General features: G+C 48.8%; 1 protein-coding gene across 5 annotated transcripts in view; it reads right to left on the minus strand.

Annotated features, from left to right (window-relative positions):
* AJAP1 (adherens junctions associated protein 1) overlaps nucleotides 1-26,821 on the minus strand; it is a 399,752-nt gene that overhangs the window by 97,677 nt on the left and 275,254 nt on the right. For all 5 annotated transcript variants that reach the window (XM_075329241.1, XM_075329236.1, XM_075329237.1 and 2 more), the window contains exon 3: nucleotides 14,454-14,541. In XM_075329241.1, coding sequence (XP_075185356.1) covers nucleotides 14,454-14,541 — 88 coding nt within the window. The remainder of the gene's footprint in view (nucleotides 1-14,453; nucleotides 14,542-26,821) is intronic.

Below are 26,821 nucleotides of genomic sequence, written 5' to 3' on the forward strand. Positions count from 1 at the left end.
GCACAGAGCGTCTACTCATATGCATGAACCAAGAGGACTGAGCACCATGCGGCGTGTGTCAGGGTCTTATATAGACTCTGTGCCTCATCCAAGATGGAGGACACCAGAGCCAATCCGCTGCCAGAACGACAGGAGTGACGTCATGCTGGCCTATCACCGAGCAAGACGTCACAAGCACATGACCAGCGACCAATCGGCATAGAAGGTGTCAGAGACATGTGACCTCGTGTCAGCGATGATGTCACCCACACATGTGCAATGGCTCCAAGATTGGACTTAGTCTCCGGCGCTCGCACATGTGCAGTAGCAAGAAATCTGGACTTAGTCTCCAGCGCTCGCACATGTGCAGTAGCACGAAATCTGGACTTAGTCTCCAGCGCTCGCACATGTGCAGTAGCACGAAATCTGGACTTAGTCTCCAGCGCTCGCACATGTGCAGTAGCAAGAAATCTGGACTTAGTCTCCAGCGCTCGCACATGTGCAGTAGCAAGAAATCTGGACATAGTCTCCAGTGCTCGCAGCAACCGTAACACCCGGTCACATGAACTGCAGTTCCTTCCTACTGCTCCCCCTTGGTACTCGGGAGCAGTCCTTCTAGCAACTTTTAAAGTTTCTTTTTCGCTTCCGGTCCTCCGGAGCTTCACTTCCGCCTGCGTTCTCAGGGGGCGGAGCCTCTTTTTCGCGCCCACCGCTTTGGGGAAGAAGGCGCTGGTCGGGAGATTTTCGCGCCCAAAATGGCGGCAAAGATGGCGACTTTCAAAATTTTTGCAGCGGATCACCGCTGACAGTCCAGGATGAGGCGCACTTCCTCCAGGTAACTGGATGGGTTCGATCCTATTCGTGACGCCAAATGTGTCGCCCGGGGACCAGGGGGTACTCAGATCCGGGCCATGAGGTCACTTCTGTGGGTATCACGGTAGCGTGACCCGGTCTGTGATCCCAGGCTCCACAGTAAAGGGGTTTGTTAAGGGAGATTTATATTGTCCGTGACGCCACCCACGGTTGTGGTGATTGGAACACCACCGCTGCTCTGGACGGGGATCCCGGGAGTGATGATATGGAGCAGCTAGATGTTATTTCTCCCCTCCGTGGGTAGGGGGTTGGTTGTCCCGGGGCCCGGTGATGGGGATAAGCAGGGAGCAGGGTGCAGTGCTGCAGTGCGGTGCCCGAGGGCACGGGTGTACTCACAAGTAAGTCACACGGAGTCACTGGTAAACTAGGAATTGCCGGTGTCCGCAGCCTTCGGTACGGGGGTGTTAGTGTCCCACACACGGTGCAGCAGCCCTTGTTCTTTATCTGCAGCCAGGTGCCTTTCTCTCCACTCTCTTCCTCTTTCTCCTCAGCCGGGAACGGGGAGTCCACTCCCCTGTAGTGATCCGGGTCACCCAGGTACCGAGGGGCCACCGCCCTGCTCCGGCTACCTCTGGCCCCTTCCTCACTACAGCCTGTCCCGGCCCTCTCGGAGCAGGCTTTGCTTTCAGACTGGGAGCTACAGCTCCAGGCTCCACTTCTGTCTCCACTCCAAACACTCTGCTCCAGCCCCTCCCCTCTGCTCTGCTTTTCTTTTACACTGGGGGCTGTGGTTTGTCCTGCTGCATCGGTGTGGGATCAGATTACCAAGGAGGATTAACTCTTTCTGTGACAACCTGGCTTTGCCAGGGCGTCACACAAGCTCCCCAGGAACCCCGTTACCCTCCTTCCATCCCCCTTTTAACACCGGACTGACTTTGGGACTTTCCTTTTATTGAAACCCGCCGGGGGTCCTAAATACCACCGGCCCGGTGACCGTGCGAGCCCTGAAAGCCCTGGCGCGGGCATTTCAAATGCAGATATAGCAATTGAAAGCAACTAAGTCATTATAAGGTGTTTATTCCACTGTGCCTGTATTTTTGAGGCACAGTGGAATAAACATTCATTTTTAAGTCCACATGGTCATGGAGTTGCTTATAAGGCCCTGTACCCACGCTGCGGATTTTGATGTGGATTTTCAGAAATCTGCATGTCCATTGTGAAGCCAGCAAAGTCTATGAGAATTCAGAAGTGCTGTGCCCGCGTTGAGTATTTTTCCCTTGCATATTTGGTGCAAATTTCTTTTTTTCTGCACCAAATACGCAAGGGAAACAATAGGAATGAGGGCACAACACTTCTGAATTCTCAATGAGACAAATATACCTCATAACCATAAAAAATTCCTTCGCAACTACACATACGGCAATCAGACTAGTTCCCTGGATCAAACTTAATGTCCTCACTCTGCCCTGTCCTTTGATTTGCAAGTACAGGACCCTTGGTCTCTATCATCTGTACAGTTATACGCAGCACTAAACTCTTCCTGATATGAAAGGTGTAAGGGGCTCACTAGTGAGTTTTATACGCAAAGTATGCAAAAAAGTGATAATTGTAACTGTTTAACTACATAAGCTTACTACTAATAATAATTAATCAGTGCATTTTGATTTCTCTCATAAAGGCTAAAGGGTGCTTTACATGCTGCGACATCGCTAACGATATATTGTCGGGGTCACGTCATTAGTGACGCACATCCGGCGCCGGTAGCGACATCGCAGCATGTGACACCAATGAGCAACGATCAACGAGCGCAAAAACGTGAAAAATCGTTGCTCGTTGACACGTCGTTCATTTCCTTAATATCGTTGCTGCTGCGGGTACGATGTTGTTTGTTGTTCCTGCGGCATCACACATCGCTATGTGTGACACCGCAGGAGCGACGAACATCTCCTCACCTGCATCCACCGGCAATGAGGAAGGAAGAAGGTGGGCGGCATGTTCCGGCCGCTCATCTATGCCCCTCCTCTGCTATTTGGCGGACGCTTAGTGACGCCGCAGTGATGTCGCTATGACGTCGAACACACCTCCCCCTTGAAGGAGGGATTGTTCGGCGGTCACAGCGACGTCGCTTCAAAGGTATGTGCGTGTGACGCTGCCGTAGCGATGTCGCAGCATGTAATGCACCCTTAAGACTATAGAATACAACTGGGTATGGAATTCTCTGTAGCTACGCAGACACATACACTATATCACAAAAGTGAGTACACTCCTCATATTTTTGTAAATATTTTATTACCTTTTCAAGGGACAACACTGGAGATCTGACGCTGTGATACAATGTACAGTGTCAGTGTGCAGCTTGTATAACAGTGCCCTCTAAATAATTCAACACACAGCCATTAATGTCAAAACCGCTGGCAACAAGAGTGAGTACACCCCTATGTGAACTTAGCCAAGTTGTACCCAAAGTGTGAATATTTTGTGTGGCCACTATTATTTTCCAGCACTGCCTTAACTGTTCTGGTCATGGTGTTCACTAGAGCTTCACAGGAGTCGTTGGATCCTCTTCCATCCTCCATGCTGACATCGCAGACCTGGTGGGTGTTAGAGACCTTGCGCTCCTCCACCTTCCATTTTAGGAGTCTCCACAGGGTTTATGTCTGGGTACACTTGGGTATACTTGGTAAGTCCAGCACCTTTACTCTCAGTTTCTTTAGCGAGGCAGTGGTCATCTTGGAGGTGTTTGGGGTCATTGTCATGTTGGAATTTGATGGGAGGAGATCATGCTCTGCTTCAGTACATGTTGGCATTCATGGTTCCTTCAGTGAACTGTAGCTCCTCACACATGGCAGTACTCATGTGTTACGAGGGGGACCCGGGGAAGCGTGCCAAGATGGGAAATGGACTGCTTCCGCCGGTCAAGGTCCACTGTGCGGTGTAAGGGACCGCCGCTATGGTGGGTGAAGAGTGAGCGGGTTGCTGCTAGCGATCGTCTGGAATGTCACAGACGATCTATGTACACCGATCTGCCCTAACCCGTGAGGGTTGTATGGCACAGATCTCACGTCTCGGTGTACCTGTTGCACGGGGAAGCACAGAGGTGCCCACGCACGTGTGCCAGTGGAAGTCACGAGAATATGGCACGAGGGTAGCACAGAGGTGCCCACGCACGTGTGCTTTCAATAAGCAGGTGAGTCCAATGGAGACTTGAGGAGCTCACCTGGGACAGGAACACGGCCTGTTGACGGGGGTACTGCCGGAGCAGCAAGGCAGGAACACGGCCTGCAAACGAGGTACTGCCGGAGCAGCAAGGGCCAAGCCCACAAGAGACAGTAATGCCTGAGCAGTGGCGTGGCAGCACGCTGCCAGACATCCAAACATAGAAGGACGGTCGCGCGCCGCCATGATGGCAGGGGGAGCTTTTAAGGAGGTGCAGCTCCACCCGAGGGCGGGCGCGAGGCGGAGATGACGGACTTGACCCAATCAGGGTCCACGACGTCCCAGCCTGGCCAGTCAGGATTGACCACGTCACCAGCCTTGTCATCAAGCCGTGTGACGTCAGTGAGCGAATCAGGACCCACCACGCATTGCACATGCTCACCCTCCTGCCTCTGGGAAATAGAGGCGGGATCCTCGGTCTCACAATGTGCAGAGATAACAGGAATCTCACTGCTTCCCTGAGCAGTAAACCTCTGCACATTGCGCAGCCTCGCAGACCTTCGGGGCCGCTGAGCAGGAGAGTCTGCGGCAGGCCAGGAATGGGAGACCGCTTCACTCCTTGTAACAGGAGAACCACTAGGTGTCACCCTTCTGCTGCCTTTCTGAGAAGGTATCTCCTGCACACTGCGCAGTCTGGCAGACCTTCGGCGCTGCTGAGCAGGAGTGCTCGTGGCAGGCAAGGAATGGGAGACTGCCTCAGTCCTTGCCTCAGGAGAGCCACGAGATGTAACATTAGGCCCCCCCCCGGTCCGTGCTCGAAGGCCGCTATCAAACCCGGGGCGCGGATATGATCCTCCAACTCCCAGGATCTATGCTCCGGACCACGGCCGGCCCACTCCACGAGGTAGTACCTCTTGCCCTGTATGACTTTTGTCTCCACAAGTTTTGCCACCTCAGGGTCGTCGGACGGGGAGTCGGTTTGAGCCGGCAGGGACCCCGAGAATTTATTAAGTCGTACGGGTTTCAGGAGGGACACGTGAAAGGTGTTGGCTATAGCCCAGCGTGGAGGGAGCTGGAGTCGGTATGCCACTGGGTTTACCTGCTGTAGTACTTTAAACGGACCCAGATACCTAGGGGCGAATTTGGCTGCCTGTACCCGTAGGTTAACATTCTTAGAGGACAGCCATACTAGGTCACCAGGGGTGAAGGATGGTGCAGGGCGGCGGCGAACATCAGCCGTTGTCACCATCCGGTCTTTAGCCCTTTTAAGAGCCTCTTGGGTGTCATCCCAGATCTCCCGGGCCTTGGTAGCCCAATCCTCCACTCTAGTATCGGGTGACGTAATGGGCATCGGAACCGGGATTCTGGGATGTTGTCCGTTATTGAGTAGGAACGGAGTCTGGCCAGAGGATTCATGGACTGAATTGTTAATGGCAAATTCGGCCCAAGGAAGGAGGTTAGCCCAGTTGTCGTGGTGCGCGGATATAAAATGGCGGAGGTAAGTTACCAAGGTCTGATTAGTCCTCTCCACTAGTCCATTGGTCTCGGGATGGTATGCGGAGGAGATGTTCAGCTCTATCTGCAGGAGCTTACAGAGCTCTCTCCAGAAGCGAGACGCGAACTGGGGACCCCGGTCGCTCACCACCTTGTCAGGCATGCCATGCAACCTAAATACATGCCGAATGAACAAGGTGGCGAGAGCACGTGACGTCGGGAGTCGTGGGAGAGGCACCAAGTGGACCATTTTAGAGAAGTGGTCCGTGATGACCCATACGACCCTGTGCCCTGCTGATTTGGGCAGATCTCCCAGGAAGTCCATCCCTACCACTTCCCAGGGACGATCCGGCACTGGCAGTGGGTGAAGAAGACCTGCCGGTCTCTGCCGGGACGGCTTATTCCGAGCACACGACATACAGGCTCCCACATATTCCTGTATGTCCTGGGGTAGTCTCGGCCACCAATAATGCCTGGTCACCAGGTATCTGGTCCTTTTGACCCCGAAGTGACCCCCGACCTTGGAGGCATGGTGATAGCACCTCGTTCCGTAGTTCAGGGGGAACGAGGGTTTTGCCAGGTGGCACCTGGTCCAAAGAAGTGGGAGTGACCATCCTCAAGCTGTCCGGGGGTAGTATAAGACGAGGCTCCTCCTCGTCCTCCTCCAACACAACCATACAACGTGACAAGGCATCGGCCCATACGTTCTTCTCACCGGCCAGGTGGCGGATAATAAAGCGGAACCGGGAGAAGAAGAAAGACCAACGGGCCTGCCTTGGGTTCAGGCGTTGTGCTGTCTGGAGGTATGTGAGGTTTTTGTGGTCAGAAAATACCTCAAATGGATGCTTCGCACCCTCCAGGAGATGCCGCCATTCCTGGAATGCTAGTTTCATCGCCAGTAACTCCCTATCCCCTATGGAGTAGTTCCTCTCGGCCGGAGAAAAGGTCTTGGAGAAAAAGAAACACGGATGTTTCCTTCCTCGTTCGTTTTTCTGGTACAGGACTGCACCTGCACCGACCGAAGAGGCGTCTACCTCCAGTAGGAAGGGTTTGGAGATGTCTGGACGATGAAGGATGGGAGCTCTGGAGAAGTGAGTTTTGAGAGTGTGAAATGCCTCTACCGTTTCCCGTGTCCATGCTTTGGGATTAGCGCCCTTGCGGGTAAGGGCAATGATGGGTGCTGCCACCGTCGAGAAGTTGGGAATGAACTGGCGATAATAATTGATAAACCCCAAGAATCGCTGGACCGCCTTCAGCGAGCGGGGCTCAGGCCAGTTCATCACTGTCTCCAACTTCCCCGGATCCATTGCTAACCCCTGACTGGACACTATGTACCCCAGGAACGGCAAGGATTCCTGTTCAAAAACGCACTTTTCCAGCTTAGCATATAACGAATGGGTGCGGAGCCTCTTAAGTACTCGGATGACATCCCTCCGATGGGTGGTAAGATCGGGGGAGAAGATAAGAATGTCATCCAGGTATGCAACCACGGAAAGATACAAATCCCGGAAAATGTCATTCACAAAGTCTTGAAATACGGCGGGGGCATTGCAGAGTCCGAAGGGCATTACTAGATACTCGTAGTGACCGTCCCTGGTGTTAAAGGCGGTCTTCCACTCATCGCCCTTTCGGACTCGCACTAAATTATACGCCCCGCGTAGATCCAGCTTTGTGAAGACCTTTGCCCCGCGGAATCGATCAAATAGCTCAGTAATGAGGGGCAAAGGGTATTTGTTCTTGATTGTGATTGCATTTAATCCCCTGTAATCGATACAGGGGCGCAGATCCCCTTCCTTCTTCTGCACAAAAAAGAACCCTGCACCAGCCGGTGAAATAGACTTGCGAATGAACCCCTTCGCCAGGCTGTCCTGAATATATTTGGACATAGCCTCCGTCTCTGGAGCAGAGAGTGGATACACTCTGCCCCTAGGGGGCTCGGAGCCTGGCTTCAGGTCTATTCGGCAATCATATGGCCGGTGGGGAGGAAGAGTATCTGCGGCCCTTTTGGAAAAGACATCCCTGTAGGCCTCATAAGGTGTCGGTAAACCCGGCCCCTCAGTATTCCCTGAGGACCCAACCGACCTAATGGTAGCGGGTGGTTCGGTAGTCACGAGGTGCTCTCTACAGGATCCTGCCCAGGATGAGATCTCCCCTGTTGCCCAGTTGAGTATAGGAGCATGCTGTCTCAACCAGGGAAGGCCCAGTAGGATCTCATCCGTCCCCCCTGGAAGCACCAGGAAGGACACCTGCTCATGGTGTCCCGGTGGTACATCCATCCTGAGAGGGATGGTGATCTGGGTGATAGGATCGAGTAGTATGGACCCGTCGACTACCCGGACCCTGAGTGGCTTGGGCAACAGAACCAGGGGAACTGAGTATCGGGTTGCCAGGGAGGTCGAGATGAAATTGCCTTCAGCGCCTGAGTCCAAGCAAGCCAGGGCAGAGAAGAGAGTAGTGCCGAACTGCAACTGGGCGCTGATAGTCAACCTAGAGGGAGAAGTAGCGTCTAGAGTCCCCCCTCTGATAGAAACTAGACGCTGTCTTTTCCCGACGGTTTGGGACATCGGGTAGCTATGTGTCCCCTCTGCCCACAGGAAAAGCAGATGACACAAGACCGAGAACCTGGGGCAGAGGAGACCACCTTGGACACTTCCATTGACTCCACGGAGTCGCCTACAGGACTGGCTGGGGGACCTGTCTGATGGAAGACGGGAGTCAGACGCTTTTTAGGCCGAGAAGACGTGGGTGCTGAAGAGACCTCGAGCCTTCGCTCCGCCTGGCGGATGTCTATGCGAGAGGCAACCTGAATCAAGGACTCTAAAGTGGCAGGCACCTCACGTGTGGCCAGTGCGTCTTTGACAAACCCTGCCAGGCCCTCCCAAAACACAGGGTCAAGGACCTTATCCGGCCAGTCCAGCTCTGCGGCCAGTGTCCTACAGCAAAGTCCCCGACTGAAGCAGACCCTTGCCGAAGTCGTAGGAGGCGCATCGCGGAATCGTGGGTGACTTGAGGCCCGAGGAACACCATTCTCATGGCCCCAAGATAAGCTGCTAAGTTATTCACCACACGATCTCCGCGCTCCCACAACGGCGTGGACCACTTCAGCGCTCTCCCTGTGAGCAGGGACTGGACGAAGGCTACCTTCGCCTTCTCGGTAGCGTAAAGAGTCGCGGACAGCTCTAAGTAGGTGGTAACCTGGTTTATAAAACCACGGCACTCAGAGCTGTTGCCGCTAAAGCGCTCTGGAAGCGCAAGGCGAGGAGACCTTCCGCCCAATAGCACAGCCTGGGTAGCCGCCTGGGTGGCGACTGTCGTCAGAGTAGTCTTATCGGAGGAAGACTGCTCCACTGCTGCCAATCGTGACTCCAACTGCTGCACACAACGCAGCAACTGCTGCTGCTCTTCAGCCATAGCCAGACCTTTGGCGCGACCGTAATGTTACGAGGGGGACCCGGGGAAGCGTGCCAAGATGGGAAATGGACTGCTTCCGCCGGTCAAGGTCCACTGTGCGGTGTAAGGGACCGCCGCTATGGTGGGTGAAGAGTGAGCGGGTTGCTGCTAGCGATCGTCTGGAATGTCACAGACGATCTATGTACACCGATCTGCCCTAACCCGTGAGGGTTGTATGGCACAGATCTCACGTCTCGGTGTACCTGTTGCACGGGGAAGCACAGAGGTGCCCACGCACGTGTGCCAGTGGAAGTCACGAGAATATGGCACGAGGGTAGCACAGAGGTGCCCACGCACGTGTGCTTTCAATAAGCAGGTGAGTCCAATGGAGACTTGAGGAGCTCACCTGGGACAGGAACACGGCCTGTTGACGGGGGTACTGCCGGAGCAGCAAGGCAGGAACACGGCCTGCAAACGAGGTACTGCCGGAGCAGCAAGGGCCAAGCCCACAAGAGACAGTAATGCCTGAGCAGTGGCGTGGCAGCACGCTGCCAGACATCCAAACATAGAAGGACGGTCGCGCGCCGCCATGATGGCAGGGGGAGCTTTTAAGGAGGTGCAGCTCCACCCGAGGGCGGGCGCGAGGCGGAGATGACGGACTTGACCCAATCAGGGTCCACGACGTCCCAGCCTGGCCAGTCAGGATTGACCACGTCACCAGCCTTGTCATCAAGCCGTGTGACGTCAGTGAGCGAATCAGGACCCACCACGCATTGCACATGCTCACCCTCCTGCCTCTGGGAAATAGAGGCGGGATCCTCGGTCTCACAATGTGCAGAGATAACAGGAATCTCACTGCTTCCCTGAGCAGTAAACCTCTGCACATTGCGCAGCCTCGCAGACCTTCGGGGCCGCTGAGCAGGAGAGTCTGCGGCAGGCCAGGAATGGGAGACCGCTTCACTCCTTGTAACAGGAGAACCACTAGGTGTCACCCTTCTGCTGCCTCTCTGAGAAGGTATCTCCTGCACACTGCGCAGTCTGGCAGACCTTCGGCGCTGCTGAGCAGGAGTGCTCGTGGCAGGCAAGGAATGGGAGACTGCCTCAGTCCTTGCCTCAGGAGAGCCACGAGATGTAACACTCATGTGGCTCCCAACCATGAAAATCCCATCACCATACTTGACTGTAGGCAGGGGAAACTTCTCTTTGTCCTCATCACCTGGTTGCCGCCATACACACTTCACACCATTGCAACCAAATAGGTTTATCTTGGTCTCATCAGACCACCAGACATTGTTTTAATATTTTATGTCCTTAGTCTAATTGTCTTCAGCAAACTGATTGTGGGCTTTCTTGTGCATCTTTAGAGGAGGCTTCCTTCTGGGATGACAGTCATGCAGACCAATTTGATCCAGAGTACATCATATGGTCTAAGCACTGATAGGTAAATCAACCACCCTTTTTTTTTCTCTTCACCAATGCTTGCAGCACTCATACGTCTATTTAGAAAAGACAACCTCTGGATATGATGATGAGCATGTGCACTCAACTTCTCTTGTTGACCATGGTGAGGCCTGTTCTAGATCCTGTCTTGTTAAACCGCTGTATGGTCTTGGCCACTGTGCTGCAACTCAGTTTCAAGATGTTGGCAATCTTCTTGAATCCTAGGTCATCTTTATGTAGAGCAACATTTCTTTTTTTTGCAGATCCTCAGACAATTCTTTGCCATGAGGAGCCATATTGACCTTCCAGTGACCAGTATGAGAGAGTGTGTGAGCGGTAACACCAAATGTAACACCCCTGCTCCCCATTCACACCTGATACCTTGTAACACTAATGAGTCACATGACACCGGGGAGGGAAAATGGCTAATTAGGAACAATTTGGCCATTTTCATTTAGTGGTTTACTCACTTTTGTTGCCAGCAGTTTAGACATTAATGGCTGTGTGTTGAGATATTTAGAGGCCACCAAATTTACACTGTTATATACGCTACACATTGACTACTGTACATTGTATCACAGGGTCAAATCTTCAGTGCTGTCCCATGAAAAGACATAAAATATTTACAAAAATATGAGGGGTGTACTCACTTTTTTAATATACTAAAGTTCTGCATTGGAGTTTGTATAAACAAAAATGTTAGACTGTTTTTATTAAAAAAAGTTTTTAATTATGACCTGCATTATAGGCGCTAGACCCATATAACGTGCGGTTCTGTAGAATAAATATAACAGTATAAAATATATCTATTTGGAAATTAGGAATATTACCTTTTATTCTATTTCTCTAAAATTGTGAGTTTTAACATTCAGTTAAAAAAAACTTTTTATTGTTTTTCCCAAGTCCTAGTATATAAACTGCTGCATTTTGAAGGAACTATAGTCTCCAGGCCTTCCAGATATTACCAGCAAACTGCGGTCTATAATTACTGTAACGTTATGTTTATTCATGTTTGAGAAAATACTGCAATTTCCAATAAAAAGCTCCACAGGTAGCCTTCGAGAACACTGTTGAGGAAAACGATAATTTATTTTTCCCTACAGTATTTTTGCAAAATCAAAGAGCTTATTTAAGGATGCGTAAAAAAAGTAAGAAAAAGCAATGGATTGGAGAGAATTAAATCCCCGATGTCTCCAAATGCGCACATGAAGGGCTTTATATCAGCTTATAGAAAATGAAAAACCATGTATACTGCAGAAGGTTTCCTACAAAATACTAATGGCAAGGCTGAGGGTATGGACAACTGAAAATAATGGCGCCACTTACTGGGTTATCATTGGTAACAGGCTGTGATGGCTTCATCTTGGGCAGGGTACGTAATTGCAGTATTTTTATCAATGCCATTACTCTAGGTCATATTGAAAGCCTGTCACAGGCGTGCCATGGGTGACAGATAGTCATGTGGTTTCGGGCCATAGAAGGTCACAGCGTTTGGCTGCACAGAATGCTCCCTGACTTTCTATTGTTCCTGCTGTCAGTAATCATTAATCTATTTATATCTAATTTTTTGGACATTATATAGTTATTAGCTTTAGCACCTGGCATTGCCTGGGATAGTAACTGTCTCTCTGTCTCTCTCCCAGTCTCTGTCTGTGTGTCGCTGTCTGTCTGTCTCTCTGTCTGTGTCTTTCTTTGTCTGTCTGTGTCTATGTCTCTGTCTGTCTGTTTCTATCTCTATGTCTGTATTTGTATCAGTCTGTCTCCATCTCTGTGACTGTCTGCCTCTCTCTATCTCTGTGTCTGTCTCTATGTGTGTGTCTGTCTGTCTCTCTCTTTCCCCGTCTGTCTTTTTCCCCGTCTGTATTTGTCTGTCTCTTTCCCCGTCTATCTCTTTCCCCGTCTGTCTCTTTCCAGGTCTTTCTCTTTGCCCGGATGTCTCTTTCCAGGTCTGTCTCTTTCCAGGTCTGTCTCTTTCCAGGGCTGTCTTTTTGCCCGGCTGTCTCTTTCCAGGGCTGTCTCTTTGCCCGGCTGTCTCTTTCCAGGGCTGTCTCTTTGCCCGGCTGTCTCTTTGCCCGGCTGTCTCTTTCCAGGTCTGTCTCTATCCAGGTCTGTCTCTTTGCCCGGCTGTCTCTTTGCCCGGGTGTCTCTTTGCCCGGCTGTCTCTTTCCAGGGCTGTCTCTTTCCAGGGCTGTCTCTTTCCCCGTCTGTTTCATACATAGTTTATGACGTTCACTGAGTCACATGGGGCGTCTGTGCAAAATTTCGTGATTGTAAATGCGACGGTGCAAATTCCTTTAGTGGACACACACACACTTACATACAAACATACACATATACATAGATTGAGCTTTATATATTAGATTTCTGATCAATGTTTGGGTAATCAGTATTCATTGGTATAGGTAGCTTTTCTCCTGGATTCATCTCTCCCTTTTGGACCCAGCAGGAGCTCGCCTTCCACCCAGCTGTTGAAATCAGCATTCACTTGGTGCTTATATATCCCTTCCTTCCTTTAGACCGGTGCTGGTGATATTCTTCACTTTATTCAAACCTGACTTCAAGCAGGTGGCTTGTACTCCTCTGTGGTAATGTTGCAGAAAGCTCTGCTGAACATCTACCTGTGTCATCTTCAGATAAGTAGTTCATGCATTTTCCCCCTTTATGTCCTCCTTGTGTCTTCTTTAGTCTCTAGTGGGGTTGATGAAGAGCTTATCCCATCCATTCCCTATTTAAGGCCAAGCACTAGGGATACCTAGGGTCAGGTACTTGGCTCAGCGCATAAGTGCGGAACCTATCTAGGGTGGTGAGGGACCCCAGGGACCAGTAGTAGGTTTGGTCAGGTGTCACATCTTTCCTTTCCCTAGATACAGGGTTTCCCTTCCCTTCTCTTTTGATGTGCGCTTAGTACTTCCATGTGCCTAGCATGACAATGCATTACTTAGACTGCTACCTTAGCCTTCACCCACATTCCAAGCCATATCTCAAGTTAGGTCTTTACATAATGAATCTAGACAATCTGATGTGATCCTAGCAGCAACTAGTCTATTTATATGTAAACTATATATTTAGCTCATGTCTAACCTCCCAGAACATCCTATAGGCACAGGTCTACTATGTCTATAAGTTAAATCATATAGGCAACAGCACATGTAAGCATTGATAGATTCAAGGAAATACATCCAATAATTGTGAAAAAACATCAGGTCTTGTATTGTCATTACTTCTTAATGTCCATTTTAAGTTTCAAAATCCCAAATGTGACATTTGGGTACATAATGTTGACATATATTACTTAAAGAGGACCACCCAGCAGGATTTTGCTATATGAGGTAAAGGCAGTGCCATACAGGCAGTAAGATGCTGAATCCAGGCATACCTGTTATAGAAAGATACGATGTTTGGTTGATTAAATGTCTTTAATCAAAGTTGCAGAAAAGCACTAAACTTTGATATACATGTGCAACATGGACAGGTCTTTGTGGGTCAGGTCTTTGCTTTTATTTCTCCTCCTCTGGCATCCTCCTGATTTGCCCCTTTTTCTTTATTTGAATATCGCGCCGCAATTGCTGTTGTTGGTGGCGCGTGCGCATTGCCACAATATTGACGTCTTCATTAAAATCGTGCTGGAGTCCGTGCATGCTGGATTCTCTGGAGACATTTTATTGAACTGCGGTAGAGACTATGAGAAGCATCGGCGCGTGTGCAGATTTTTTTTTTTACATCTGCGCATGCGCCGATTGTTCTTAAAGTCTTCAATAAAATGGTGCCAGAAATCGTGGTATGTGCATGTGCCATTTTAATGAAGACCTGAGTACTGTAGCAATGCACACGTGCCACCAACAACAGCAATGGAGGTGCAGCATGATAGTCAAGTAAAGCAAAGGGACACCGGAGCAGGAAGAAAAAATGCGAGGACCCGACCACAAAGGCCCACCCATGTTGCACACATCATTCAAAGTGCAGAGCTTTTCTGCAACTTTGATTACAGATATTCAATCAACCAAGCATCGGATCTTTCTATAACAGGTATGCCTGGATTCAGCATCTTACTGCCTGTATGCCAATGGCTTTACCTGATATAGCAAAATCCTGCTGGGTGATCCTCTTTAATCCTGCGGAACCATATATATACTTTATACTTCCATAACATTAAGTGGAAAATGAGTAGACGTCATCCTTACCAATTTTTCAAGACGAGTGTTGTTATCAAGGCTGCAATGACCATAATTAGGGAGACAGTGATGGTAATTATCTGGTGTACTGCTAGACCTGTACAGAGAAGCAGAGACAGAAGCAAAAGCCATGTGATATATGAGCGAAAAAACAAACAAAGTCAATAATAAGTAATAAAATAGCAGGAAATGTGAGTAAAATGTGCAAAAGCTCTATCAAGGCAACAATAAAATCCCTAAAATGTAGACTGGTCCATTTGATGTTGTAGGCCAGTGACATAGTGTGGCCTTGGTCTAATGGATCACTTAGTAAGATATTTTTTCCTTAGGAATTAAATCAAAATTATTCAACTCCCCATTGAAAATTAGGTTGTTTTATTAGCAAAACTTACAAACCTTCTACCTTTTGCAAAAAAGCAATCAAACAAAAACAATTTAAAGAGAACCTGTCACCATATTTGGCGACTATAAGCTGCGGCCAACACCAGTGAGATCTTATATACAGCATTCCAGAATGCTGTATATAAGAGCCCAGGCCGCTCTGTAGAATGTAAAGAACACTTTTATAATACTCAGCTGGGGGCAGTTCGGTCTGATGATTGTCACTGCTCTCTGGTCCAGCACCTCCTCTCTGCACTCCGGTGTCTCCTCTTTGTGGCGATTGCCACTCCTTTCCTGATGTCCCTGTGTATGACGCGTCCTATGTCATGCACACTAGCCCGGCATTGAGGTCCTGCACAGGCACACTTCTCTCTGACCTGTTTAGGGCAGATAAAAGTATTGTAATGCGCATGCGCAGGCGATCTTTAACCGTTCCACACACCTGCACATTACAGTACTTTGCTCTGACCTCAGCAGGGCAGATCCAAGTGCACCTGCGCAGGACCACAATGTTGGCCTGTGTGGATGACGTAGACACATCATCCACACTGGACTGGGTAGAAAGAGGACAGAGATCACAGCAGAGAGGAGGCGCTGGACCGGAGAGCAGCGACACCCATCGGACCAGACCGCCCCCCCCCCCCAGGTGAGTATTATAAAAGTGTTTTTTAAGTTATTAAGTGCAGACTGAACTTTTATATACAGTTATCTAGAACGCTGTATGTAAAAACTCAGTGGTGGTGACATCAGCTTATAGTCGCCAAATCTGGTGACAGGTTCCCTTTAACAGTAGTAACATAATTGATTTCTCGAAATTCAACACAAAATGACACTTTTTCTGACTACAACAGTCAAGTTTATATAACCCACTGAATAGATTTCATTCATAAGAGCATACGTATCTCAGAAACCATTAAGGGCTTACATATTTCTATCAGGTCTGCTTGAGATACAACACATCAAATACCTGGACTGGCTACGGTTTCATGATAGTGATATTTGATTATATGTTATTTTTGGTCCAAAAAGTTAAGAGGATAGATTATTTCCTTGCACATAAAAACAAAAGGATACAAAAAGATACAAAGGTATTGAATATTCCTAAAGAAACAGAAGCAAAATTCACAAGTTAACACTGATAAGAGCAATAACTACACTACCTGGATGTGGTAAAAAGAAAAAAACTGTCACCAGATACTTGAGGAAGATGGAGATAAAAACTTTGATGACTGCAAAATATCTCCCCCAACATTTGCTGGCAGCAGGCACTAAAGTTTCAGTTTGCAAAGTAAAGTGCAAGCTAGATGCTAAAACGTGAAGATGTCACTGCTCCTGACCAAAAAGCCCAGGAAACATTGGCTCCAACATACTAAACGATAACAGAACAGAAGTTTGGGAATTCTGTATTGTGGAATAATAAAACCAAACTGGGCCTATGAATCAACATTAAAAAAAGAAAAATAAAGCATACACTGAAAAGAACATGCTGCCTACAGTAAAGCATGCTGACGGCTCAATGATTCATATAGTGATGCATAGTGGTGGCTTAGTTACTCGTATATCTATAGAGAAGCAAGGCAGTAGCCTGGTAAAGACTATAGCGCAGCATGATGGTGGCTCGGTGATGCTCTTGTCTGTGTCTTTTCTGCTACTGGAAACCTGCAGTATGTGGAGAGCAAGATGGATTCAATCAAGTGCCAGGAAATTCTAGGAAACTGTCATGTCTTCAAGGAGGAAGCTAAAGCTTGAATGTCAATGGACTTTCTAATGTCAATGGAATTCCCAAGTATACCTCAAAATCCATCAAAAGCTTTGGTTTTAGAAGAAGACCTGAAAGATTCAGCAGTGGCAGTTCCAGTCACCTTACTTGAACCTTATAAAAAAAATCTTTGTTTGGATTTGAAGAGAAAACGTGCAGGAAACCCAAGATTATTACAGACCTGGAGGCCAGTACCCATTAGGAATAGCCTAAGATCCCTCAGGATCATTGTTAGAAGCTGGTGTCTTACAAAGCAACATGTCTGCAGCAGGTCACAATAGCCAGAGATGCTCTACTAAGTTATTGCACTGGCTGCCCGTACATTATAAGATACCATTTAAATTGCTTGTTCTCACCCGCTAAGCTGTTCACAACATGGCACACCTCTACCTCTCCACCCTCATCTCTGTCAATCACCCTACCCATTCTCTATGTTCTGCAAATGACTTTTCGACTAACAACTACACTAATCCGGACCTCCCACTCCCGACTCCAAAACTTCTCCTGAGTTGCACCAATCCTCTGGAATGCTTTACCCCAAGAAACTAGGACAAACCACAATTGCACAGCTTCAGATGCTGCTTAAAAAAACATTTTTTTTATGGTGGTCTATCATCCTCTCTAATCAAAGTTAATTCATGTACAGTATATCCCCTACACTAGTACCTAGAACATTAACTCACCCTCAAACTCCACTGTGCACAAAGCACTACAATGATTGGGTGGTGACTGGTTCCTGCAGCCTTTTTCTATCCCCCATTTTTTTAGATGGCTGGATCGTAAATAAGCACTTGAACCTTGTGTCACACCACCTCACCCCATTGTAGATTGTAAGCTCTTACGAGCAGGGTTGTCTTTATTTTTGCTTTAATTATTGTATCTTCTATAACTGTTACTTATGATTGTATATGAACCTCTGAATTGTAAAGCGCTGCGGAATATGTTGGTTCTATAGAAATTAAGATTATTCCCATTACTAACTACTAAATATGTTTGTCAGGGAGTGGTTATATAATTCTGAGTTAGTTGTGTTCAGCTATTTATATTGTTCTTCCTTGATTGATTTAACGTAAACGGCAGAGAGTTTGTACATTTTGCTAAGTAACCTAATTTGCAAGGAGGGTAGAATAATTTTGATTGCAATTATCTATCTATATATATAATTGCCTTATTCTGTCTGTCTGTCTGTCTGTCTTGCTCCAAAATTCTGTCATTACTGTGACAAGCGTCTCATTGGCCGCACGCCTCGCCTCCGCCCCCCCACACGGATTGGCCGCTCGCCCAGGCTCCGCCCCCCCCACGGATTGGCCTCTTGCCCTGGCCCCCTGCACGCATTGGCAACTCGGCCACGCCCCGCCCCCCTCACGCATTGCACGCTTGCCCTGGCCCCGCCCCCCGCATGCATTCCCCGAACCGACACGGAGCCCCGACTCCCAGATGAGTGCTGTACCCCCGGGAGCCCACACCAGCGTACGCCGGCAACCCAGCCGACACATACCCTCGCATTGCTGGGGTTGCCGGCGTATGCTGGTGTGGGCTCCCGTGCGTGCGGGGGGTGGGGTATGCTGGTAACCATGGTACACATCGGGTAATATTGTGTAGCATGGTTACCAGCGTACACCGGCTCCCGGTACACATGTGCAGAAGAGAGAAGACAGAAGAAAGAAGACCCCCGATCATACTCACCAGACGCCGACCGGGAGCAGGTGAGCGCATCAAGGTCCTGCAGCGGCGGAACACACACACACGCACACACATAAGAACAGACATACACAAATCAGATCACACTCACTCTCACACACACCTCACACACACATCAGATCGCATCCACACACTCACAACATCCAGTGATATCGCTTGCTTCTCGGCGGCGATACTGTGTGTGTAGTGACCTTCCAGGACCTGCCGGAGGATCACATGGCCGGAAGCATGTGGTATCTCCGGATGTTGTGAGTGTGTGAGCGCGTATGTGCGATATCGTCAATGTGTGTGTGCGTGTATGCGATCGTGTGTGTGTGTATGCGATCGAATGTGTGCGTGTAAGCGATCGGATGTGTGCATGTATGCGATTGGATGTGTGCGTGTATGCGATCGGATGTGTGCGTGTATGCGATCGGATGTGTGCGTGTCGGCAGAAGGCAGAGGACCACGACATGCAGCACAGCTGCTGGGACCGCCCACCGGAGGGCACAGGGAGAAGTGGGGTGTGAGTGTATGCGATCAGATGTGTGCGTGTATACTGTCTGATGTGTGACTGTGGAGCACGATGAGGGGTGCGCAGCATGGGGGATGGAGCACGATGGGGAGTGCGCAGCATGGAGGATGGAGCACGATGGGGAGTGCGCAGCATGGGGGATGGAGCACGATGGGGAGTGCGCAGCATGGGGGATGGAGCACGATGGGGAGTGCACAGCATGGGGGATGGAGCACGATGGGGGGTGCGCAGCATGGGGGATGGAGCACGATGGGGGGTGCGCAGCATGGGGGATGGAGCACGATGGGGAGTGCGCAGCATGGGGGATGGAGCACGATGGGGAGTGCGCAGCATGGGGGATGGAGCATGATGGGGAGTGTGCAGCATGGGGGATGGAGCACGATGGGGAGTGCGCAGCATTGGGGATAGAGCACGATGGGGGGTGCACAGCATGGGGGATGGAGCACGATGGGGGCTGCGCAGCATGGCGGATGGAGCACGATGGGGAGTGCGCAGCATGGGGGATGGAGCACGATGGGGAGTGCGCAGCATGGGGGATGGAGCACGATGGGGAGTGCGCAGCATTGGGGATAGAGCACGATGGGGGGTGCGCAGCATGGGGGATGGAGCACGACGGGGGTGCGCAGCATGGGGGATGGAGCACGATGGAGAGTGCGCAGCATGGGGGATGGAGCATGATGGGGGGTGCACAGCATGGGGGATGGAGCATGATGGGGGGTGCGCAGCATGGGGGATGGAGCATGATGGGGGGTGCGCAGCATGGGGGATGGAGCACGATGGGGGGTGTGCAGCATGGGGGATGGAGCACGATGGCGATGCGAAGCATGGGGGATGGAGCACGATGGGGGGTGCGCAGCATGAGGGATGGAGCACGATGGGGATGCGCAGCATGGGGGATGGAGCACGATGGGGGGGGTGCAGCATGGGGGATGGAGCATGATGGGGGTGCACACCTCCCCCCAAAACACACACACACATTGCCATACGCGCACCGCACAACACACCACACACACACTGGGAACCACAAATACCGCCCTACACAGACACCCACACACACAACGCCGCACACACACAACACCCAACACACAAACACCGCAGCATACACAAATATACGCACATACTGCACAACACACACACATTGCACAAAACATACCTCCCCCCAAAACACACACACGCACCCCACACCCACACAAACCGCGCAACACACACAGCACCATATACAGACAACACTGCAGACACACAGCGCTCCACAAACAATGCAACACACACACAGCGCTCCACACAACCAACACCGCTCTCACACACCCCCACCCAGACAACACCCAGAACATTTTCAGCCCCTACACAAACACTGGCAACTACACACAACAACATCTATATATATAACAAAAATCATACAGTAACTACACAATAAATTCTAGAATACCCGATGCGTTAGAATCGGGCCACCTTCTAGTATAATATAATAGCATAGGAAATATTACTATGGGTAAACCTGCACTATAGAAGGTGCTACTCCTGACACTACTAGTGATAAGACCCTCTATTGCCAATGGTGGTAACCACCAGCTATTATAGCAACACTCAAAAGATCTTCATTGAAGGCATCACAGGATTACAAATGTAATATTCCCTAGGTTTCCAATTATACAGATGTAAAACAATCCCTGATCTTGAGGAGACCAGCCAGAGAAAACACTGTCAACACTCAACAGCCAACAAAGACGCTCAACACAGTGAAAGCCTAAGTGCATTGCCCCCTGGGAAGTATGCAAATCAAAAAAGGTCCGTGGAGCCTCTGTTAGGAGTCTCAACACAGAAAAATAGCCAGATATTCCTCCTTGAAAGACCTAGCCACAGGCTCCTGTAGCCTCTCTCGAGTTTTGTGACGTCACACACTCTCCTCACGCGTGTTGTCGTGTAACCAGGCAAGCCACTGGCCGGGGCTCCTGGATACCCATGCCAGCTTTCTGCCACATGCCACTCATCCTGCTGGGCAAGGGGAAGCCCCAATTCTTCTGTTCCTGAAGCCCACTCCACAGATTTTTGCAGAAATTGCATAATCCGCATCTGCTCCAAGCCCTGTGTTGGACATTTTTAGTGCAAGCACCTACACCATTCAAGTGTCTGCAGTGCATAATGGACCTCCCGCTGAGGACATTCATTCATCCTTTCATCTGGCCTGCTACTTTCTACAGGCAAGTGTTTAACCCTTACTTATCACCAATATGCTTAGTGATGTTTTGTGAGCGCTGTAGTGTTTTGTTTGTTATCACCATGTTTCTGAACTTGTTCCACAATTCTTAGATGCAGTTATTTACAGATTGGTGAACTTCTAACCACCTTTGCTCCTGAGAGACTCTGCCTCCCTCACATTCACGTACACATTCATGTGATTTACTTGAAAATTGACAGTTTTCCTGTTTTTCATTAGTACCACTTACTTTTCCAGCATTTTGTTTACCCTCTCCCAACTTTTTTGAGATGTGTTGCTGCCATTCATTTTTAAATTAGTACATTTTTTCAAATGAAACTGAAAAATTTCCATTGTTCAACTTTTGATCTGTTCTATGTTCTGTTGCACTTATGTTCGGTTCTTGTACTTGTGCATTTCTCCAGAATCTCTGAATCTTTTGATGATACTTTGTACTTAGATCGTGGGCTATTCAAAGTCTTTGCAATTTTACATTGAGGAACATTTTTCTGAACTTGTTCCACAATTCTTAGATGCAGTTATTTACAGATTGGTGAATATCTGACCACCTTTGCTCCTGAGAGACTCTGCCTCTCTAATATTCACATTTTATACACATTCAACGTGACTTACGTGAAAATTTGCGGTCTACCTGTTTTTCATTAGTACTACTTACTTTTCTAGCATTTTGTTAAACCTGTCCCAACTTTTTTGAAATCTGCTGCTGCTACCAATTTCTAAAATAGTTAATTTTTTTAAATGAAATTGAAAAATGTCCAATATTCAACTTTTGATCCGGTCAATGTTCTGTTGTAAATAAAATATGGCAGTAAGAGGTATCCAAATCATTATATTCTTGTTTTCTTTACATTGTATACTGCATCCTAACTTTTCAGGAATTTGGATTGTAATAATAATCAAATGATTTCTTTAGTACAGACTTAAATCTAAATCAATAAAACTAAAATTACATATATGAGACAATCCCCTTAAATGCAAACACCTATGGTGTTATTTGAAGATAACACTAATACTTTCAATGGTATGTTAGTCCTATCCTGGTCCTGATATATTCTCCTCTAACATTGAGAAATAAATCTCCGTCAATTAGATTTTCTATGATATGCAAATCTATATCTATAATCCAATTGCGGAGGAAAATTACACAAAGACGCCAAGTGTCCTCAACATTTTGTAGAATCTACTTTACAATTTAAAAGGAATCAAATCGCAAGACGATGATGAAAGCCCGGAATAGCTTATCCACAAATTGACTCTCAAGCCTATTTCTCTCTCGCGTTCTCTTTTTCATTGGCTCATCCATTGGCTGCCCGGGTAAGTACAGTAGATGAACATGGGTTGGCATATTTCATTTCTCCTCTAATGCCATGTGCTATTATAAGCCGCCTCATCATTGATATGATCTTATGGAAATATTCTTATGTTCACGATTCTCATAAACACCACCGAGGATATTGAGTCCGCTTTCACTATCGGTAAAATCATTTCCACAGGCTTATCTTATTGACTGACAAAATATTCTGAAATGTATAGCGAGAGTAAAACAAAAAATGAAAATATATTTTTCTACTGATATTAAGACTTCTAACTTGGCACAGATATGTGACTATAGACCTGTGGTTTTGTAACCTGTGTTATAAGCATAGTTTAAAGGGGTTGTCCACTACTTAGATCCTTAGGATAGGTCATCAATGTCTGATTGGCCAGAGCCCGACACCCCACACCACCCCAGTCAGCTTCTCGGTAATGGCAGCGGCAGCAGGCAGCCAGAAATACTCAGTTCCAGTGCTGCTCCGTCTTCTGATAGTGGCCGTGGCTGGAAACTGTACACCCACCTCCTATTGATTAGAGTGGGAGGTGGATGTGCAATATCCGGCAACAGCCACTATCAGAGATGGAGCAGCACCAGAACTCAGCATTTCTGTCTGCCTGTTGCCACCGCCGGGACCGAAAATAGCGTATCGGTGATGGTGAGGGGTGTCGGATCCCGGCCAATCAGACATTGATGACATATCCTAAGGATAAGCCATCAATGTAAAAGTAGGGGACAACCCCTTTAAATGTATTTAGTGCAGAAGAAATAATGCTTATTGTAGCCGTTAAATTAATGGGGTTGTCTCAGAGGGTTGTCCATGCATGATTCACTTTGGAGGTTAAACTTTCCCCAAAAAATGTAAAGGCTCAAAATTTTAAAAAATGCAGATTATCGGACAAAAGCAATACCTTTGAAAGGCTGCAATTCACAATAAAACTAGTGATGAGCGAGCATGCTTGTAACTACTCGGTACTCGCACGAGTATCGCTGTACTCGGGCTGCTCGGCGTGGACCGAGTAATCTCGCGATACTCGTGCTGTACTCGTGGTCTTCATCCCTGCATGTTGGCGCTCTTTTGAGAGCCAGCCCTCATGCAGGGATTGGCTGGCAGACCACTGCAATGCCACAGCCCTGTTAGTTGTGGAATTGCAGTGATTGGCCGGCCTGCACAGCGTGACCGAGTCTTTATACCGGCCGGCGCGCTGTGCTCTGCTCACAGCTATCCAGACAGTGAGTGCAGGGAGAGTGTCGCTGATTCAGGGAAAGCTTTGCGGCCCTTTATAGTTAGTTCCGGAGCAGGGCTGCAAACAGTGTGACCAGAAGTCCTTCTCAGGACTATTCTAGTTGTATACAGGCAGGCAGGGTATAGCCAGGTCGGAGTACAGTAGCAGAGTCCTTCTCAGGACTATTGTTGCTATATACAGGCAGGGTATAGCCAGGTCGGAATACAGGCTAGTGACCAGAAGAGTCCTTGTCAGGACTATTGTAGCAGTATACAGGCAGGCAGGCAGGCAGGGTATATAGCCATTCCTAGTGGTGACCGTATACCAGCCTTCATCATATCTGGGGCTGGTGTACACAGTCTAAAACAGTCCAGATAGTGTCAGACTTCTCAGTAATTGTCGCTCCTAAAAACCAGTTAGGTTCTTATTGCGTCCGTGCTTGCATTTAAAAACAGCACGTGTGTGTCTGTCGGTGGCAGCGTACAGGTGCACGTTTTGCACAAACTATTATATAACGCACAAGTCTAGTGTATAATACACGTCAGTCAGCAGTGTCTGATAGTGTCAGACTTCTCAGTAATTGTCGCTCCTAAAAACCAGTTAGGTTCTTATTGCGTCCGTGCTTGCATTTAAAAACAGCACGTGTGTGTCTGTCGGTGGCAGCGTACAGGTGCACGTTTTGCACAAACTATTATATAACGCACAAGTCTAGTGTATAATACACGTCAGTCAGCAGTGTCTGATAGTGTCAGACTTCTCAGTAATTGTCGCTCCTAAAAACCAGTTAGGTTCTTATTGCGTCCGTGCTTGCATTTAAAAACCGCACGTGTGTGCCTGTTGGTGGCAGCGTACAGGTGCACTTGTGTGCGTTTTTCACAAACTATTATATAACGCACAAGTCTACTGTATAATACACGTCAGTCAGCAGTGTCTGATAGTGTCAGACTTCTCAGTAATTGTCGCTCCTAAAAACCAGTTAGGTTCTTATTGCGTCCGTGCTTGCATTTAAAAACAGCACGTGTGTGGCAGTCGGTGGCAGCGTCAGGCTCCATATTGTCCCTGGATAGAGACGTGCATGATGGTCTGTAAACATGAAGTGCCCATTGTAAGGAAGTGGGTCTATTGTAGTATAGCCCTTAGGCAGGTCAGCCAAAAATTTGGAGGCTCCACATTGTCCCTGGATAGAGATGTGCATGAGGGCCTCAAAACATTGTTCCCATTGCAAAGGAGCGGGTCTCCTGTCGTTGTAATGCCCATTCAGAAAGAATGGGCGAAAAAATTTACCACTGGGGGTATACCTGAAACAACGGCTTAACTATTGTAACGGTCACCATGATGGCGCATGAGGAGAAGGAGGAGCAGTCCAGCGATTAGCCAAAGTCCAGAAGTGTGTTACCATGGGTGAGTGGAGGTACATGGCAAATTCCCGTTACAAACTTTAAATTCCGCTGTCATTTGCTGGTGGTGTGTGGTGAAGTCTGGCCAAATCCAACCCTTGTTCATCTTGATCAGAGTCAGCCTGTCAGCATTTACAGTTGACAGGCGGGTGCGTTTATCTTTAATGATTCCACCTGCGGCACTAAAAACACGCTCTGACAAAACGCTAGCGGCAGGGCAGGCCAGGACTTCCAAGGCGTAGAGAGCCAATTCATGCCACGTGTCCAGCTTGGATACACATTAATTGTAAGGCACAGAGGAATGTCGGAGTACAGTTGTTTGATCTGCAAGGTACTCCTTGAGCATCTGGCCAAACTTAGGATTTCTTGTGGCACTACCCCTCACCTCAGGGGCTGTGGTATGTGAGGGGCTGAGAAAACTGTCCCACATCTTAAAGACTGTTCCCCTACCTCTGGCGGATTGGACTTGTGCCCCTCTCGGCTGTACGCCTTGGTTGTCCACTGATTCCTGACCTATGCCGCTAGCGTTTTGTGAGGGGAATGCTTTGCCTACTTCCGTGACTATGGCCTTCTGGAACTGCTGCATTTTGCCTGACCTCTCCGCCTCGGGAATAAGAGACATAAAGTTCTCCTTTTAGCGTGGGTCTAACAGTGTTACCAACCAGTAATGATTGTCGGCCAAGATGTTCTTAACGCGAGGGTCACGAGACAGGCAGCTTACCATAAAGTCAGCCATGTGTGCCAGACTCTTAACAGCCATCACTTCAGTATCCTGACCAACACGATGACTGAACATGCTGTCCTCCTCCTCCTCCTCCTCATCATCTACCCTGTCCTCTGGCCAGCCACGCTGAACCGAGGATATGACTGCATGTCATATCCTCAATTTGGCCACAGAGTTGCTCCATGTCTTCATCCTCCTCCTCGTCATAGTCCTCCACTGCACGTTGTGATGAGACGAGGCTGGGCTGTGTGTTATCACCCACACCCACTACTGTTTCTTGCTCAAACTCATCGCGCTCCGCCTGCAATGCATCATGGTTGTTTTTTGAGCAGAGACCATTTTAGAAGGCAGAGAAGCGGTATGGTGACGCTAATAATGTCGTCATCGCCGCTCACCATCTTGGTGGAGTCCTCAAAGTTTTGGCGGATGGTGCATAGGTCGGACATCCATCTCCACTCCTCAGGTGTTATGTGTGGAGTTTGACCCATTTCCCGACGGCTTAGGTGATGCAGGTACTCAACAACTGCCCTCTTCTGCTCACATATCCTGACCAACTTGTGCAGAGTTGAATTCCAACGCGTGGGGACATCACACACCAGTCTGTGTGCCGGAAGATGCAAACGGCGTCTTAAGCCGGCAAGGCCGGCTGAAGCAGTAGGTGACTTTCGAAAATGTGCAGACAGGCGGCGAACTTTTACCAGCAGATCAGACAGCTCTGAGTATGACTTTAGAAACCGCTGAACCACGAGGTTGAGCACATGGGCCACGCATGGAACATGTGTCAGCTGGCCTCGCCTCAAAGCCGCCACCAGGTTCCGGCCATTGTCACACACAACCTTTCCTGGCTTTAGGTTCAGAGTTGTGAGCCAGTGATCTGCCTGCTGTTTCAGAGCTGTCCACACCTCTTCTGCATTGTGGGGTTTGTCACCTATGCAGATTAGCTTCAGCACTGCCTGTTGCCGCTTCGCCGAGGCAGTGCTGCAGTGCTTCTGTGTCGCCCTGGACAAGCCAGGGGCCATAGAGCACAACACTTAAACACCCCACACTCCCTGCAGGCATATCATAGTCAAAACACAAAATCCTTGTTGCCTTCCCCAGGGGCTGTTGTCCACACCAGGGTGTGGAGCCAGGCGGTTGGTCTCCACCCA

The sequence above is a fragment of the Anomaloglossus baeobatrachus genome, chromosome 11, assembly GCF_048569485.1.
Source record: "Anomaloglossus baeobatrachus isolate aAnoBae1 chromosome 11, aAnoBae1.hap1, whole genome shotgun sequence".
Lineage (NCBI taxonomy): Eukaryota > Metazoa > Chordata > Amphibia > Anura > Aromobatidae > Anomaloglossus > Anomaloglossus baeobatrachus.